General features: G+C 40.5%; 1 protein-coding gene across 1 annotated transcript in view; it reads left to right on the top strand.

Annotated features, from left to right (window-relative positions):
* FBXW8 (F-box and WD repeat domain containing 8) overlaps positions 1 to 15,826 on the top strand; it is a 53,468-nt gene that overhangs the window by 20,510 nt on the left and 17,132 nt on the right. Inside the window, exons 5-7 of the mRNA XM_075718981.1 lie at positions 5,340 to 5,497; positions 13,214 to 13,410; positions 14,920 to 15,129. Of these exons, the coding sequence (XP_075575096.1) occupies positions 5,340 to 5,497; positions 13,214 to 13,410; positions 14,920 to 15,129 (565 nt within the window). The remainder of the gene's footprint in view (positions 1 to 5,339; positions 5,498 to 13,213; positions 13,411 to 14,919; positions 15,130 to 15,826) is intronic.

The raw sequence follows: 15,826 nt of genomic DNA, 5'->3' as shown, positions 1-15,826 counted from the left end.
TGTTCAGACCAGCTTAGTGTAGTAACATTTGCCCTGGAGCAGTGTGCTTGAGGCAGCCTACAAAATGGACTGACACCAGCACCCTGTTTCAACAGAAACCCAGCAACAGTCTAGTTGACCCGCTTGTTTGAAGTGAAATTCTGCAGTGCCAGCAATAAACAAGCCATGAAGGAAAGCAGTTTGTCTTTGCTGCTGCCATGGACTGAATGAGTAGAATCTCGACTGTTCTGAAAATGTTCCTGTTAACAGTTTTTCTTTTGTGTATTTGTCAGTTTATATATTAGTTGCAGTTGTACTTTGCACAAACACTAATTAGACAGCCATCAACACTCAGGGCCAAAGGCTTACTAACAATGCAACTGTGATAGCAGTGTCTTAATTGGTTGAGTATAATTGTCATTAGGCAACGATAAAGACATCTGGGGCTCTGGAGAGAGATCAGCCTCCCCCTCCTCCTCTTCCCCAAATTTGTTTTGGCTATTGCTATCCAACACAGTTGAGCTTTTTCAGATGGGATTCTGTGTTTTGACCAGTTTCCTGATGTTTTTCTCCTTATGAAATCGTCTGCCTCTTCAGCACCACTTCATTAGAGCGGTGCCCAGCCTCCATCTCTGCTTCCTCCCACATGTGCTCTGCACTTCACCACCTGCTTCCCAGCCATTGTGGGACATCAGCAGCTTTTAACCCCCAGCTCCTTCTTCTTCAGTCTTCTGCTTTCACTCATGTGAGAGGGCACAAGGAAATTGTTCATCTCATTATGACATCACTGCCAATAAAAAGTAGTTGAAATGTTTTTTATTACTGAGTAGGTATTTTTATTATGGTACATTTGTAGATGCCATATGAATTTAATTTTTTTCAGTTTCTCTATACCATATGCATTCCACCTATTGTTGCTCCATTTCAGCAAGTTTTTTATGCATATCTGTAAAGCTTAAGCTGAATTTGCAGGCTAATTTTTACAGAGGTATACATATCTGTCCAGAATTACAGAACTGGCTTGTCAAGGAGAAGTAGAGTTAGACAAATATAGCTCTTGTCTTTCTCCTGCTGCTACTTCTCATGTGTATACGCTGAAATGTTTAGAAGAACAAGAGCAAAGTGAAATGTAAGTCGATCAAAGAAGCTGAGTTACTTGGGTGGAGAGTCTCTGTTGAATGCTAAGGGAAGGATGACTGGTGAATAGGGAGAGAAGCACGCAGACCCAGACCTGAAAGCCAGGTGGATGAAACACATTGGAAGGCATCAGGGCAGGGGGTATCTGGAGAGGGGGAAACTTGGGGTTGTAAGCAACAGTCTTTTTCTTGTTGTTCCCTGTTGTGCTCGGGAAAGCAAGACTTTGAACAGCCTTTCTAAATGCAGTAAATCAGGTATGGTCTCTAATATGTTGTTTTGTTTTTTTCTTTGAACTTGAACTCAGAATTTGTAGGTTTTGGGGTTGGTTTGGGGGGTCTGGGGTTTTTTTTTTGTGCAAGTGGCTTATATTAGATGTTGGGGTATTTACCTGCCACTGCAATAATCATCTCAGTACACCCACCGGGGCAGGGGGGGGGGGGCGAGAAGCAGCTGAATGCTGTTGGTATTATAGCAAATATAATGTATTTATTGTTATAATAAACAGAAAGGTTTGGTTTTTTGGTTTGGGTTTTTTTTTTTTTTTTTTTTTCACTCCAGCAGAAAGCTATGTGGGCCTTTCATAGCCGTCTTGATAGAAAAATCAGTAACTGAATGAGTTTGGAGGGCTGTGTCTGTTCTGGGGCAGAAGATTTAAATATAGGGTTCTTTCATTCAGTAGCTGGTAATCCAAACTAGATTTTCATGACGAAGTGTAAAAGTTGTGGTAGGAAATGAATAGAAATACTGAAATTATCTAGAAATAGGTTCTGTACAGTGCAGCGTGTTCTTCTCTTCAGCCATCTATATTGATATGGCAGATTTGCCAATTATCTGCAATAAAGCAGCCTTTTTATTTTTTTTACGGCAAGGCAATGCTTTAATAGTTTAAAAGCCTTTTGTTGTGGTTACAAATTGAAAGTGTGGTGCTCTTTACAACCGCATTAAAAGTGGGGAGTTGAACCATTAAGTTTTTTTGTTCTGAATTGGATTCATCTGTGTTTGAAATTCTTCCAGTTCAGTTCTGGTACAGGCCCAGTGTATGCTGGAAATGGGCATGCAGTGGTGATGGCCAACGGAGTGTGTTGTCAGCTGAGGAGATGGTTTATATCTCCCATTTCCCCATGCTGGTTCCCTGCCCAAACCTAGACCTCCACTTATGTTTCCAGCATGGTCTTGTAACGTTTCTCCAAATCCTTTAGGTTTGCCACATGGGACTGATCTGCTGTCATGCTGCACTGGGAAGGATGTGAGTGGTGTTGCTGAGTGAGAAGTGGGGGTAGGAGGGATATGGGAGGGATCGGGGCAAGGATGCCTTACTGCCCTCCTCCCTCCTCTTCCTGGTGAACATAAAGCGCTTGTCCTATCTTGCAGTGCACTGGTGGGATTTCTGGACAGACACACACAAAGGTAGGGTTTGGTGGGTGCTTGCAGCATTCTCCTGGCACATACAGTGCTCCCCATTCTATGTCATGATGGAACCGGAATGAGCACTATGGCCAGGATCCTCTTATGGATTGTTCTGTGGTATCTGTCTGAACCCACTAGAGCGTAGCTGAGGTACACGTATCAAGCTCCTGTGTACCACAGGTCCTTGCTAGGGGCGGGAGAGCAGCATGGCTTCATGGTATAGAAGTGAAAGCTCTTCAGCATGTACCTATCCATCACTGGAGAGGAAGGGGGTGAGGATGAGGAGGCTGCTGGGTGGTCTGATGCAGAGCTTACTGAGCAGAGACAGTTCCTGCGTTTAACAGGTCCTAGCACGAACACGTTGGAATTTGAGTCAAATTTATTTCAAACTGATAGTCAGAAACGTTTGGTAGTTCTATTCCAGTTTGAGCTTAGCTGTAGAGGTGGTTCAGGTTCTTCTTCAAGAACAAAGAATGGTTCAAACTAAATTTTGACTTGGTTGAATTATCAGAAAAAATTAAAGCACTTATTGTGGTACTGTGATGTTGGATCTTTAATTCCAAGGTTGTGGTCCATGTTATTTTTTTATGGATGGTAGCGTGGCTTGAGCCCTGGATCACTTGTGTTGCATGCTACATAGAAAACTGGAAGCAGTGTGCTCAGAGAATTAGCCAGCCCTGTGTCTCATCTCTATTCCTGTCATTCTGTTTTCTCCATCTATTAGTCTTTCTTTTTACATTCCTAGACTGGACTATGTGAGAGCAAGTATGTATATGCAGTAGGAGGAGATGCTATTCTTCCTTGCTTATTTGCGGATGAAAATTAATATTCTGTCACTTAGTTCTGTCAATTCTGCCAGTCTTTTATGTCTCCCTTGAAACTCAACTTTTCAGGGTCACATAGTGACAAGATAATTTTGTCTTCTCCCTTGAGAATAATCTGTTCCTCTCTGCACTTAGGAGAAGTTTGAAAACATGACCCAAACCAGCCCAGACATAAAGGGAAATGAAAAGCAGCTCGAAACTAAAATGATTCCAAAATGGTGTGTGTGTGTGTTGTTGCATAGGACTGCAACAGATCTGTGCAATTACATGTCCCGTTGTGTTTTATCTCCATATTTTAAAATGTATCTGAAATGAGCACTTTTCGGTTTTGTAAACTGAAGATGTTTGTTGTGGACTAATCTGGATTGCTTATTCGGTCCAACATGAAATGTTTAGCTTTGCTTTGGGGAAGCTTCTTTCTTGATCTGTTCATTTTAAATAATGCTGCTGTAAATTGGAAATGAAAGCAAGATTCATAGAGGGATTTGGGCCTCATTTGCAGGAGGAAAAGGGAGAAGTGCTGTCCCACCCTATTCTTTCATTTTCTTCTGTCTTACCATGTAAAGCACTGAAGAGAAAGCCGGGTGACAGGGACACAGTTCTCTTCATGATGTGGTGCAGAGAATTAATGTGCATCTCGTTCTGCTTGACAGATATCACCATCCCCTCAGGTACTTTAATTAGTTGTATAAAGTGGAGCATTTTCACTCAGAGATGTTGGAAGAAATCTGCTCCAGAGTACCTGTAGTCCTGTTGCATGGTACTCCCCAAAGACCTGGGTGACCTGAGTCAGAAGTCCAACATCTAAACCTTTATTAAGCACCTTCCTTCACCTCCTTTGTAAATAACTATTTTCTTATTTTCCTCATAAACATAGGAGAGCCAGATTTCTAACCAGTAGACCTTTGAGGCTTGTAAGAATCATTCTTTTGAAATATTTTTCCCAAAAAAGTTGGGAGATAACAATAAAGCTGACAGAGCAGGAAGCACCCTTCATTTTCCAACAGAATCCAAGTCCTGGGTATGGCAGAGAAAGACATCTGGGACTGTTTGACAGTGTTAATTGTCACAGTTCTGTCAAAACTTATCTTAAATAGTTATTGAACTGTTCCAAGTAACTATTGAACTGTGTTCTTTGACCAGTCATAGAGGGAGCTTCTCTACTTGGCCTGCAGTGTTTTTTTTCTCTAATAGTGTGTTGTGTTCCACAGTATAGATGCCACAGGACAGTTTCTGTGTTGCTTGCTGTGTTACAACCTTTGTTCATTCAGATATATTCAGTGTTATCTGAGAAGTTTAGTTCTGTTTTTTATTTTCTCACTGGCAAACTATAGTTTGATGTTAAACTGTAGTTTTTCTGATGTTTCAGTGAGAAAGAAGGCAGCACTGCCTTAGTTCTAAATACAACACTTAATTGTATTAATAAATTAATTAGTCTTCAGAGATGTAGGCAAATCTGGTCAGTTGACAAGGCATTAAGAAGTTTCTGTCTATAAAGAGCAGTAAGCTGGATGGGTGTATGCATGTGCGTGCTTGTACGTATGTACATAATGCTCTGATTAAACAGCCTTGCCTTGGCACAACCACAATCACGAATTTTTAAAGACCGAAAGGAAACAGTTTGAAGTTTTGCCATGATGTAATTTAGACTCATTACTGATTACCTTTTTTCCCTGGAGCCCAGGCCTCCTTGCATTCTATATGTAAAGCTAATATTGATAGTTGGTAGCGTAACCCGTGGTAGTTCAGCCATGCCGTTCTTGTAGCTCCAGTATACCTGCCCGTCTTAGTAGACTTGATGCTGCAATCGGTAAATGGGAATAAAATGAGCAAAGTTGATGGGTTTGTACACAGATTGTGTAAACAGGAGGAGAATCAGTCTAGGAGCTGTAAAAGTCGTTGGGCTTTAAGACATTTCTTGTTTCTTCCTCCCTTCTCCTGCAGCTACCTCTTTTCAGGTGTTTTGGGATGAATAATAGCCTTCTTTTCCAGATATACATCAGGAGAAGTGAGGTTGTGGGACACTCGCACCTGGGACTACACAGCCCCCATCCTGGAACCAATACACAGTCCTGGTGATGCTGGACCTCAGCCACATGTCTCCTTTGTGAGGATAAACAGCTCTCTGGCTGTAGCAGCTTACGAGGACGGTAAGTAACCACAACTCTCCTCCCTATTTTAAAAAAAAAAGAAAAAAAGGCTTTACAAAAATGAAGCAGCTGTGCTCAGCTTTTTGTGTGTCTGTAATCCTGTGTATACACACACACGCACACACTTGCTTTTATGTGAGAAAGTTGGCCAATAACCCTAAATGCATTAGGAGGCATTGGAACATAGCACCCATTAAAACTGATGTTTAATTCCTACTGGAACTGCTATGCAAAGCTTGAGTGCCAGGCTGTAGTCCAGCCAAACTATCTTAAGCAAATAACTTGTTTTGCTATAAAAATATTAAATATTCTTCCACCAGCCTTCTCCTCTGTCCAAAACTCCCTTGGGATGCTGTGAGGCTTTGTTATGGGAATACTGGTAAACTTGCATGTCTGATTAATCTGCATCCTCTCTTGCTCTTGGCATAGTGTATGGATGCACATTTTCTTAACTGAAGTATTGGTTTGCAATGGTGTGTTATTATATACTTTGATATAGAGAAATAAAAGCTGTGACCTAGTATTTAATGAAACTGTAATACAATCCTGGTTATATGCATTGTTTTAAATATACTTAGATGTTTATATAACAGGCAACAAGAGCCAGAGACCAACTGTACATCTACTGGACATGAGAACAGCAATTAAAAAGTCAGGTTTGGACAGTGCTACCCAATTGGGATCCTAGGCTGAGGTGCTTGGGCAGAACTCAACTGCTGTCATCTTTCTTTAAAATGTATGATTTGACACTTAAAAACCTCAGGTATGAATAAAGAGTATTTTTAACATTAGGGAACTTTGTACTCATACTGTCTTTGATCTTAGCATTTCTGCATGTGGAAACAGGACCAAAGATGGGTAATCCAAACCAAATCTCTAATCCATATATTTTATAAGTAAATTAAATGCTTTATATGTGAAAACAACTGTTTTAAGATGATCAACATCCTTATCTGTTTTTCTAGCATGGATTATGCTAGAATGGTTTTCTGTGGCTAAAAATTGTTGATAGGTAGCGCTTTCTGACAACAGCAAGTCTGGTATTACAGAATACTCATTAATATTACTTACTCGAGTCATAGGAAATTATAACACGGTGATAGTTTTAAGTGTTGGCCCTCTGTCCAATGTACGAAACAATGATTAGCAGAGGGTCTTTTGTTTTCTAGTCTGCGACTGACTAATAATTTGTCTAGGGGTTTTTTTTCCTGTCATATTCCTTGTCATCAGTCCTGTGTGTGCTGTGACTAAACTAGTTTGCATAAAGCTCGGTGTCTTTTCTTCTTTTGGGTAGAAATTTTAATGGGCTGTGTGATATGGCAGTTACTCTTGATTTGAGAAGCCTGGTCAGAATAGATTAGTTTCTATGTGAATAGGGAATTATAAACACTGATTTTAGAAATGTTTACTAACTGGAATCTAAAAGTGTATGTTTACAGTTTGGAGAGAATTATTTTAAACTTGGGAAAGGGGAGGAAGACTTTAAAGATAATATGTTTGATTGTTCTTTGTTGTACTTTTCCAGCTCCTTTTTCTCTTTGTTTGTAAGTTTGACTAACACAGAGAAACCATCTGCTAGTGTTGGAGGTGGTGCTGTCAGGCAAAGAGTCTAGACTTCTCTGTCGAATCCCTGGCTAGCAGACTCGTTCAGATAACATCAGTTTCTCCCAGTTCAACAGAGCTCATGCAGCGATGTCCTTGGCATCCGATCACAGGGAAGAACTAACAGGCAGATTCTGCTCACGCCGTGTCTGCCTTACAGCACTGTTTTGCTGGTTCGGTAGTGGCAAACACTTCCCAAGGCATATGAAATACAGCAAGGAAAAAGATTTGTCGTACTGGGATGCCTGCATCCAAAGTGAATTGTAACTCCATGATGGCACTAAAGAAAAATTGGATTGTGACTTCTGGTGAACGTTTCTGACGGCATCAGCCTCTCAGAAACAAGCTGTAAGGAGAGGTAAATGAGAGAAAAATGTATGGGGAGAAAATGAAGTTCCCTCCGCCCATGCCAGTGCTCAGTGGGGGCACTGTATGTACACCTGGGGCAACGGGACTTGGCAACTTGATCCACAGTTGTGATTTTTGAATTCCAACCCACTGGCCTCATATTTCTTCTGCCTTGTTTCCTATTGTCAGCACTGGCAGTCCTCCAGTTTGATTTTACCACTAATTGTGTTGCACGTTACCGAATTGAAATGAATCAAATCAAAATGCTTTTCCTGGAGCATTAGATAAAGCAGGCGAGGGTTCTGGGTAATGAGCAGATGCTGCTAATGCAGGGACAGTAGAGGCCTTGCCAGGACTCCATCTGCTCCATGCTTGCCTGACTTTGGCTGTGAGCCATAGCTTTTGGGAAACAGCAGTCTACTTTAGCCATCACCCTCCCCCCTGCCCTCCCGAGTCTCATAGTTTGACTTGAAAACAATGTGCTGCAACAAGAGAACATACTTTTTTTAAATGCTGTGCTTCATACTCATGTAGGCATGGCGGGGAGATGCCACACTGTCCCTGTTCATGGTAGTGCTTTGAGACCTGTTGGGAGGAGTTAGTGGTGCTTCACAAGCTGCAAAGTAGCAACATGGAGCAAAGGAAGGTGGTTTCTGCAGGGATCAGAAATACTCTTGCTTGTTGGCAGGCTCCAAGAAAGGAATTTTGGCAACGCTACTTTCTGGGACTAGAAATCTGCTGTCTTGTCCATTCTGATGCCCTTAAAGCTGCTTGCGGGTGTTGTCCCTTCTGTACCCTCTTTGCAAAGACAGAAATGGAGTAATGTGTTTGGAGTCTTCCCCTAAGTGCCAGGGCATGCTGTAAGATAGCAAGAGCAGGGAAACAGGCTGACTCAAATAAAGGAAAAAGTTTTTGAAGAAAACCGCATGTAGCATGTGGTAATGTATTTATTCCCATCAGATACGTACAGATGGCTGTGGATGCAGAACTCTTCATTTGAGTAAATGGTGTGTGATGTCACGTCATGGTCAGGGAAGTCTGCCTCTTGATTCCCCAAGTTGGGAACAAAATACACACTTTCTCATCTGTGCCTCTTCTGAGGGACTGTACAGGGACGGTGTCATTTGGAAATCTCTGTAAGAAGACTGGTGGAGATGAAACCTGACAACATTTGGTGGAAACTGATGTGGTAACGGTAACATAAAGGCATGACTCTTATGACTGAGGTCTAGTCTCTTGCTGTTAAGTGTGGTAAGTAGCTTGCTGTGCGTGCTGGAAGTTGAGAACCAGCATTGCCATGAAAATAAAATGTAAAACGTTAGTTAAGAAACACCAAGCATCTACCAGGGTCAAGTTGGCTGTGTGTTGGTGGTCCCTCTGACTAGAAATGTTCTTGGGAGAAACTTGAAATTCAAGATAAGCAGCTTTGAGACTTCAGACTGGTGCTCATTTCCACCTGTGTGTTTTTGTTAACTGTCTCTACTTCATAGAAGTATGATGTTATCTGAAAATTATAAGGAAGTAAATTAATGTTCCCAGCTTAGAGGAAAAATTACATTTAAGAAGTGTTTTCAAAAGGTGAAGAAGAATTTGATTTTGTTTAAATCAAGGTAGGAAGTGGCAAGACCGTGACCTACAAACAGAAAAAAAAATCAAGTAGATGATGTGGATTAAGCAGCTTCTGGCCTTTCCACACAGCTGTGTTTAGAAGCTGAAGTGAATGAGCATGAAGACCATGTGCATGTCCAGATTCCCTGCTCCAGCATATACCAAATTCTGTCTTTGCTTTTATTTTTTGCAGATAATGCACATGCAGATCGTTCTACATCTTTTCTGAAGCTGACAGCAACTGCTAGCCGTATCATCTTAACGTGGAAGAGCTGATGTAATGGGTCATTAGGATCTGAGCGTAGGATCTTCTGCACGAAAACACAGCCCTCCCTCCACTTAGCCCAAGGGTTTGCTGTTAGCAGGTAGCACTAGCGGGCAGCTGTCCTCTGCTGTGACTAGCTCGTAGAAGGAGCTGTGACATGCTGTATTACAGCCAGTAACAATATTTACAAATGTGATTTATCTTTTTTTGCCTCTGCTGCCTTTCCCTGTTACAGGATTAGAGTATTTTATATGAAAACAGATAATTTTTTTTTTGTTGCAGAAGTGTTGCCTTTTATACCAGAGACACCTATGTGAAAACAGATGTAAAACCAGCTGCTTTTGCAGGATGTCTTGTGCTGCCAGCTCCAAAGAGGGGAATATATTAGAGACAGGCACTGTTAATGGAGAACAGTTTCTAGCCGTTCACCTTTGATATAGCAGGAAATGTGTAAGACTTGCTGATGCTTACTAAAATTGGAGTACAGTCAGAATCAGCAGTGCAGTGTGTAAGGGACAATAGGCTCATAGTTAAATGTTTTATCCAAATATCTTCCAATCTGTAGTGAATTGCAATAAATGGACCTTTCATCAGGCCACATTTCAACAACAGAAATTACAAACCTAAATTTTTTGTACATTCTGGGCCAAAGTGATAAACAGGAAGACTGGTACAGTGATTGTAATGTCAAGTGTCAGCAATTACACCACCTTCATCAGCTTCTTGCACTTAACTCGTTTCCTTGAGCCAAGATCAAATATAAGCAAGCTGTAAAGTCTAAATCGGTTTGAGGAGTTATTGTTAGAGTTCAGTTGGAATAATCACAGTTGTGGTGCAGATTTTAGCATGCTGTGAAAGTATTGCTTATAATTTTGATTTAATGACTTTCTAATACTTTCAAGATTACAGTATTCAAAAAATAAAGATAATGTATGTTTGCAACCTTAACTTCACCTTAGCAAAGATACTGCTTTGGAAATGAAGTACTGGTCACTGCTGGAGGCAGGAAGATAGACTATGTAAAGTAGTGATCTCATCTGCACTGGTAAATCTTATGCCTATTTTTTTTTTATGTTGCCGTACTAATAACTTTAACTGTAACGGTGGCTTTTTTTTTGCTCTTACACAAACATGATTGACTGTTGCAAAGGCTTGCACGTTAATAAATACATTTTGCTGTTTCTGCAATGAAATACAGAATACAGAATATTCTGAGTAACACTTTTAGAACTAGTAATAATAAATGCAGTGGGAGTGTTTGCTTTTTCTGTGTAAAACTTGATAGTGTTTTCCTGCTGTCATGCACGAATGCATATACCTGTTTTGACAATAGTGCATTTTCACAGAAGGTCCTTGCACACAGTGATGGAAGTTTCTGACTGGTAGCAAGTAACAGATGATGGAGGATGTACGTACAGAATCGTACACTCTTTTGGAGGAGGGGAGAAGCAAGGGGGACAAGCAATCCTTTTGCAAGCAAATAATTGTTCATCCTAATGAAAGAAAAAAGTATTTATCTTGCTCTTCACATTCCTTTTCAACTCTCCTTCTTACTCCTTATGTTGTGCTTCATTAAACAGATGTTGACTTGTGACCTTACAAGTCACTTGTGGTTTTGATATTACCAGAGGTGTTTTCACACCGCATTGTGCTATCAGGTGTTGCAGACACTGTATTTGCCTGATAAAATTTTTAGATATTTTGAGCAGATTTTGCTATTGAACATCTGGTTTAAAAAAAAAAAAAGTACCTGTCTCGAACTGGTTGTACTAATTGCATGAGGCATTTTCACTGTCTTCTCTTTTTGTGATGTTTGAGATGCAATAATAATAATAGTGGCTTTGTTGCCCAATTTGGAGAACAGAACTCTGAATTCTGTGTTTCCCAATTTGCTTGCGTGGTCAGAAGAGCGTTGTTTGACTTGAATATTTTTTTGTATTTTGCAGAACTTTCATAGTTAATACACTCTGTTAAAAACAGTGAAGTGCTCATCAGAGAGATGTGTAAACAAAAGACTTCACTGAAAGCAAATCAGCTTCCTTTTCCCCTTCATAAAAGTGGTCTTTAATTGGGATAAATGTTCTGCAAAAAAAAGTTGAAAATACTCCTGCCTGGAGGAGCTTGGCAGCAATATTCATCATCTGATGAAAAAGTCCAGTTCTAACATCTGTGATCTGATATCACTACAGTCTTTTATCATTGATGTTTGTTTGTTTGCATGTTTAAATCAGCTGTCCTGGAGATGAGACTTCACCCATTCCCTTTGTTTTAGTCTGGAGCCGAGGACTCGCTGTGAAGGCACAAAAGTGCCACTGCTATGCCTTCGTGTGGGGTGGACCAGGCTGCAGAGGGAATTGTAGCCTGCGCTGTCCATTTGTATTTGTTAACTTGTTTTAAGCATCTGTGATGCAAGCTAGCATTCAGTTTTTCAAAACCAGTTCAGCAGTTATCTACCTTTCAAGCAATTAACATAATTACCATTATGCTAAGAAGTAATTTTGGGAAGTTCTGCTCTGAGCCCTTGTGACTCCATCGGGACAGTTTTAGTCGGGACTTATCTTTTTGATGGAAGCCTAATTGCAGTTTTGGCTTTGTGTAAACAAACAGAGGCAGCTAATTGTTTAGGCAAATAGCAGATTAATTTAAATATGCATCCCTAATAAAACAAAAATGGTCCCCATTATGGTACTCATTCCCATGGCGAGGAATATAAATATTCAGTGGGAGTGCCATTAGACAGGGATCTTAAGGATTATCTGCATTATTTCACATGGGTAGCACTTTCCAGATACCAAATAATCTTTACAAAAGCAAACATAAATCAATTTAAACTCATTTAGATACCATTTCACTACGTGCAGTTTCATTACCACACTCTTGCTTCACCTCCTTTGGGACATGGGAGGAGTGTTTGCAGACTGGCATTGGTGCCCGTCCACAGCTGTCTGTCAGAGCTTTTATGTCTCCTTTTGAAGGAATAGCTACCATTAATCATTTCATCATTAATGGCCATGCTCAAGTAGAAGGAAGGCTTCTCCAGCCCTGTCTGTTAGGTCTGAGGATTGCTTCTCCGTTAATTCAGTGCAAAGGTGGCCCAGAAGTCTCCAATTCTGTCTGGCCCTTCTGTTCTGTAATACACCTCTGATTGCTTCAGGTTGCTCTTATTCAGATTGTTGCTTTAATGTACCATGCTTTTAAATAGAGTATCTGGTGATCTGTGCCAGGAAAAAATGCAACTGCAAACGTATTGTCTTTTGACTTGTACTCCTGTGTTCTTTGGGGCTTGTGTTCTTTAGCTTTCTGAAAGCACTGAACTGTTTTGCCTTTTCTGTTTTTCCAGAGCATCAGGATTAGAAGCTTTGCTGCTGGTTGTAAACTGTTTAAGAATGGTATTAAAATCCCTGGCCTGATTGCTGTATGCAGAGCTTCAGACTCTTTACTTTGAAACTTTTCTGTGTGCAGCAGTGACTTAAATTTGAGTGTGGTTTCTTCCTCACTATTTTTAGTGGTAATTGAGGGGGAGTATATAGTAGAATAAAAATTCAGGTGTCTGTTTAAGTCTTACCTTCTCCAAATGTAGAAAAGTGAGAGAATTCAAGCAGTCTTCCTCAAGGTAGATAACAATGTTATCTAAAAGTAAAAAATTAGGAGTTATTTAGAGAGCAACGAGCCTCTAATGCCAGAACCCGTAATTTTGGAAAGTTTCCTCTGAACCTGTTATGTGGTGCTGTGCAGCGTCCTGAAGTTCTGGTTTCCTGCCTTACAGTCTTTTATGTATGTTAACCTTTTCCATTAGAATGCTTATAAGTTTACATCTTTAAATGGTCTTTTAAAGTTTTGTTAAATCCTAAGGTAAAGCATAATGGGGTTTGGGGTTTTTTTTTTGTATACAGGAACTGTTAGTGTGTGGAACTTGATGTTCGGGCGGGAGCCAATCCATCATTACCAGCACAATCAGAGGATACAGGCTTTAGCTCTTGGTTCAGAGGGTGCAACAGTAGCAACGGCATCTGGCTTCGAGGTCAAAGTGGAAAGCCCTAATGACAGAGGATTCTGGCAAACTACAGAAACATATGAAATCCAGAAATTGGTGAGTTTCCAGGCTACTCAGCTTCATTCCAGGAGCTCTTGATCCACTAATTAGTTTTGGTATGGTTAAGAGGGATCTTACAAAAATCTTACAAGAGTGTTGCCTGAACTAGATAACAGCATTATCAGCAAGAGGCTGTGATTTTGAAGCAGGTTAATGGACAAGCCTTTCATCACTGAAGAGCAAGGGTGAAATGCTGGCTTAAGCTACAAGTGAAAATGAATAGAAGTCCATATGGTGCAGGAGGTTGGCTGTTTTTAATTATTTTTTTGTCAACATCAAACTAAGTTGGCTCATTTTGTAAATCAGTTTTCTCGCATAGAATTGGAGCTAAAACTCAAGGTCTCATTCCAGATCAACGCTATCTGATTAATTCTGAGGCAGGATATTGCAGACGAGCTAATAGTATCACTTGTGAAGCTGTAACTAGTTGTGCAGCTTCTTTAGGTTGCACCTTCTGTCACTGAAGTTTTGAGACTATTTTAATTAAAAATCAAAAGCTGTTCCATTCTCTGAAGTTTTATTATGTCTCAGAGTATCGACATTTTTTTGAAAGGGGAAGGAAGCGCTTAGGAATAAACTGACTCTTGCGGCTTGTCTCCTATTGCAAGAAGCTCCTGCTCAGCTAATGGTTATGAAGTTGTGATTTAAACCACTCCTGATTAATCCCCTTTCAAAGCTAAGTCAGTCTTACAATACTTAAAATGTTTGGGGATTTTATTTTTAAGAGGTTTCCCAATAGAAATGCTGAAACACCACCACCTGTTCCGCTGTAGTTGGATCCGTTTTACTCTTGTATCTTGCTTGCTTTGAAATGTCAGTTTGCCACGTGACAGACAGACATTCAGGACACCACACTGTCTTCTAAGGTTGAGTTAGAAATCAGCTGTGCTGTTAAGGAGTTTAAACCCTTCCCGTGGTGAGACTTTTCAGCAATGTCTTAACAGTTTACTGAAACGGGAAGAGCAACATCATTCTGGTCTTGTGACAGAAGATAGGGAAGCTGATACTTGGGTTGTCCTAGAGTAATGTGATGACTTTTCTGTTGATTTAGGGTGTATATATACATGATTTCAGGGCAAGCATCAACTATTCCATGTTAGTTGCATGAATGTGGTGCCTCTTCTGGAGCACTGTATTCACATTCCAGCCATGATATTTGCTTTGTGTGCTTTAACCTTAACGGCTTTCTGTCCTTCATCTGAAGAGTCCATTAAGTCTTGCTCCTTTCTTTGATGTGATATTTTGTGTTCTGTTGTAATGTGTTTTGATCAGTTTTTTAAAATGGGCTCATTCTAAAGACTGTGAGCTAGATTTCATCATAGGAGCTAAGCTTGCAAAAGTTCAGAAATAAAATTGATAGTTGGTCTTTGCCTGAAACTAATCCATAATTGGGATGATTCAAGATAGCCGATAACCACACATGTAGTTTGTTCAGTTTAGCGTGTGGCAGTAGTGATCTAAAAGAATTTTTGGCTGTAATAAAAATTAAAAGTCTGCTCTTTTTAGGTCAGCTTCCTTAATCTGGTTCCAGATGTTACGGGGAGTCCAGTGACAGTAGCAGCTGCAGAAGACATTGTCTATCTCCTGAAAGCAGAAGATCCTGGCAAAATCCTCCATTCTGTCTATGGTCAGCCTGTCACATGCCTTGACGTATCTGCTCATGAAGCAGCCTTTGGGGTCAAAACCTTTGGCTGGTTATTGAATGAACCCAACCAGGTATTTAATTTTTTTTTTGTAAGATTTTTATACCTTCATAATTAACAAAGGCAAAAAGAGTTCACGCTACTGACCATTTCCTTCCCTGCTATTCAGCTTTTGACAGTAGAGGGAAGACTTTGTTTTTAATGCAAAAATCTGATGCTTCTATTAGTTTTCTTCCAGTGGGCTGAAGTAAGGGATTATTGTTCAGCTAACTGTGTTCGCTGTGAATACTTTGTGTTCTCTGCTCCTCAGCTAGTCCCAACTTACTCAGCTGTATGCTGCATCAGTGGTCCTCTAAGGGGAACTTGTCTCAAAACCAAACAAAAAACCCAAACCAATAAAAACCCCAATAAACAACCTCACCCCAAAAAGCCAAAACATCCCTCAGCATTTCTGATGAGGATATCCTGAGCAGCATGTCAAGCCCTGTACATGCAAATGTGCCATCTTAGGAGGATGCTTCTTTTTTTTGCACGCTTGAGTATCTGAACTAAGTTACTTCCAATTTGGGGAGAATGGTGTGACTTGTATTAAAGGAAGCTAAATGATAATCATAGGTTTGAAGCTCCCTGTGACCTTTTATCAGCACATCTTAGCAGTGGCAGGGTAGGTCAAAACCAGACCGATTTTGTAACCCTGCTGAAGACTCATGGCTGAGGCATGCTTCTAATGCAGCTATTCTCAACCTTCTCTGCTTGCAGGAGGGGCTATT

Source organism: Pelecanus crispus, chromosome 11 (genome assembly GCF_030463565.1).
Source record: "Pelecanus crispus isolate bPelCri1 chromosome 11, bPelCri1.pri, whole genome shotgun sequence".
NCBI lineage: Eukaryota > Metazoa > Chordata > Aves > Pelecaniformes > Pelecanidae > Pelecanus > Pelecanus crispus.
Note: the sequence above shows the minus strand (reverse complement) of the source record. Positions and strands in the feature narration are given on the sequence as shown.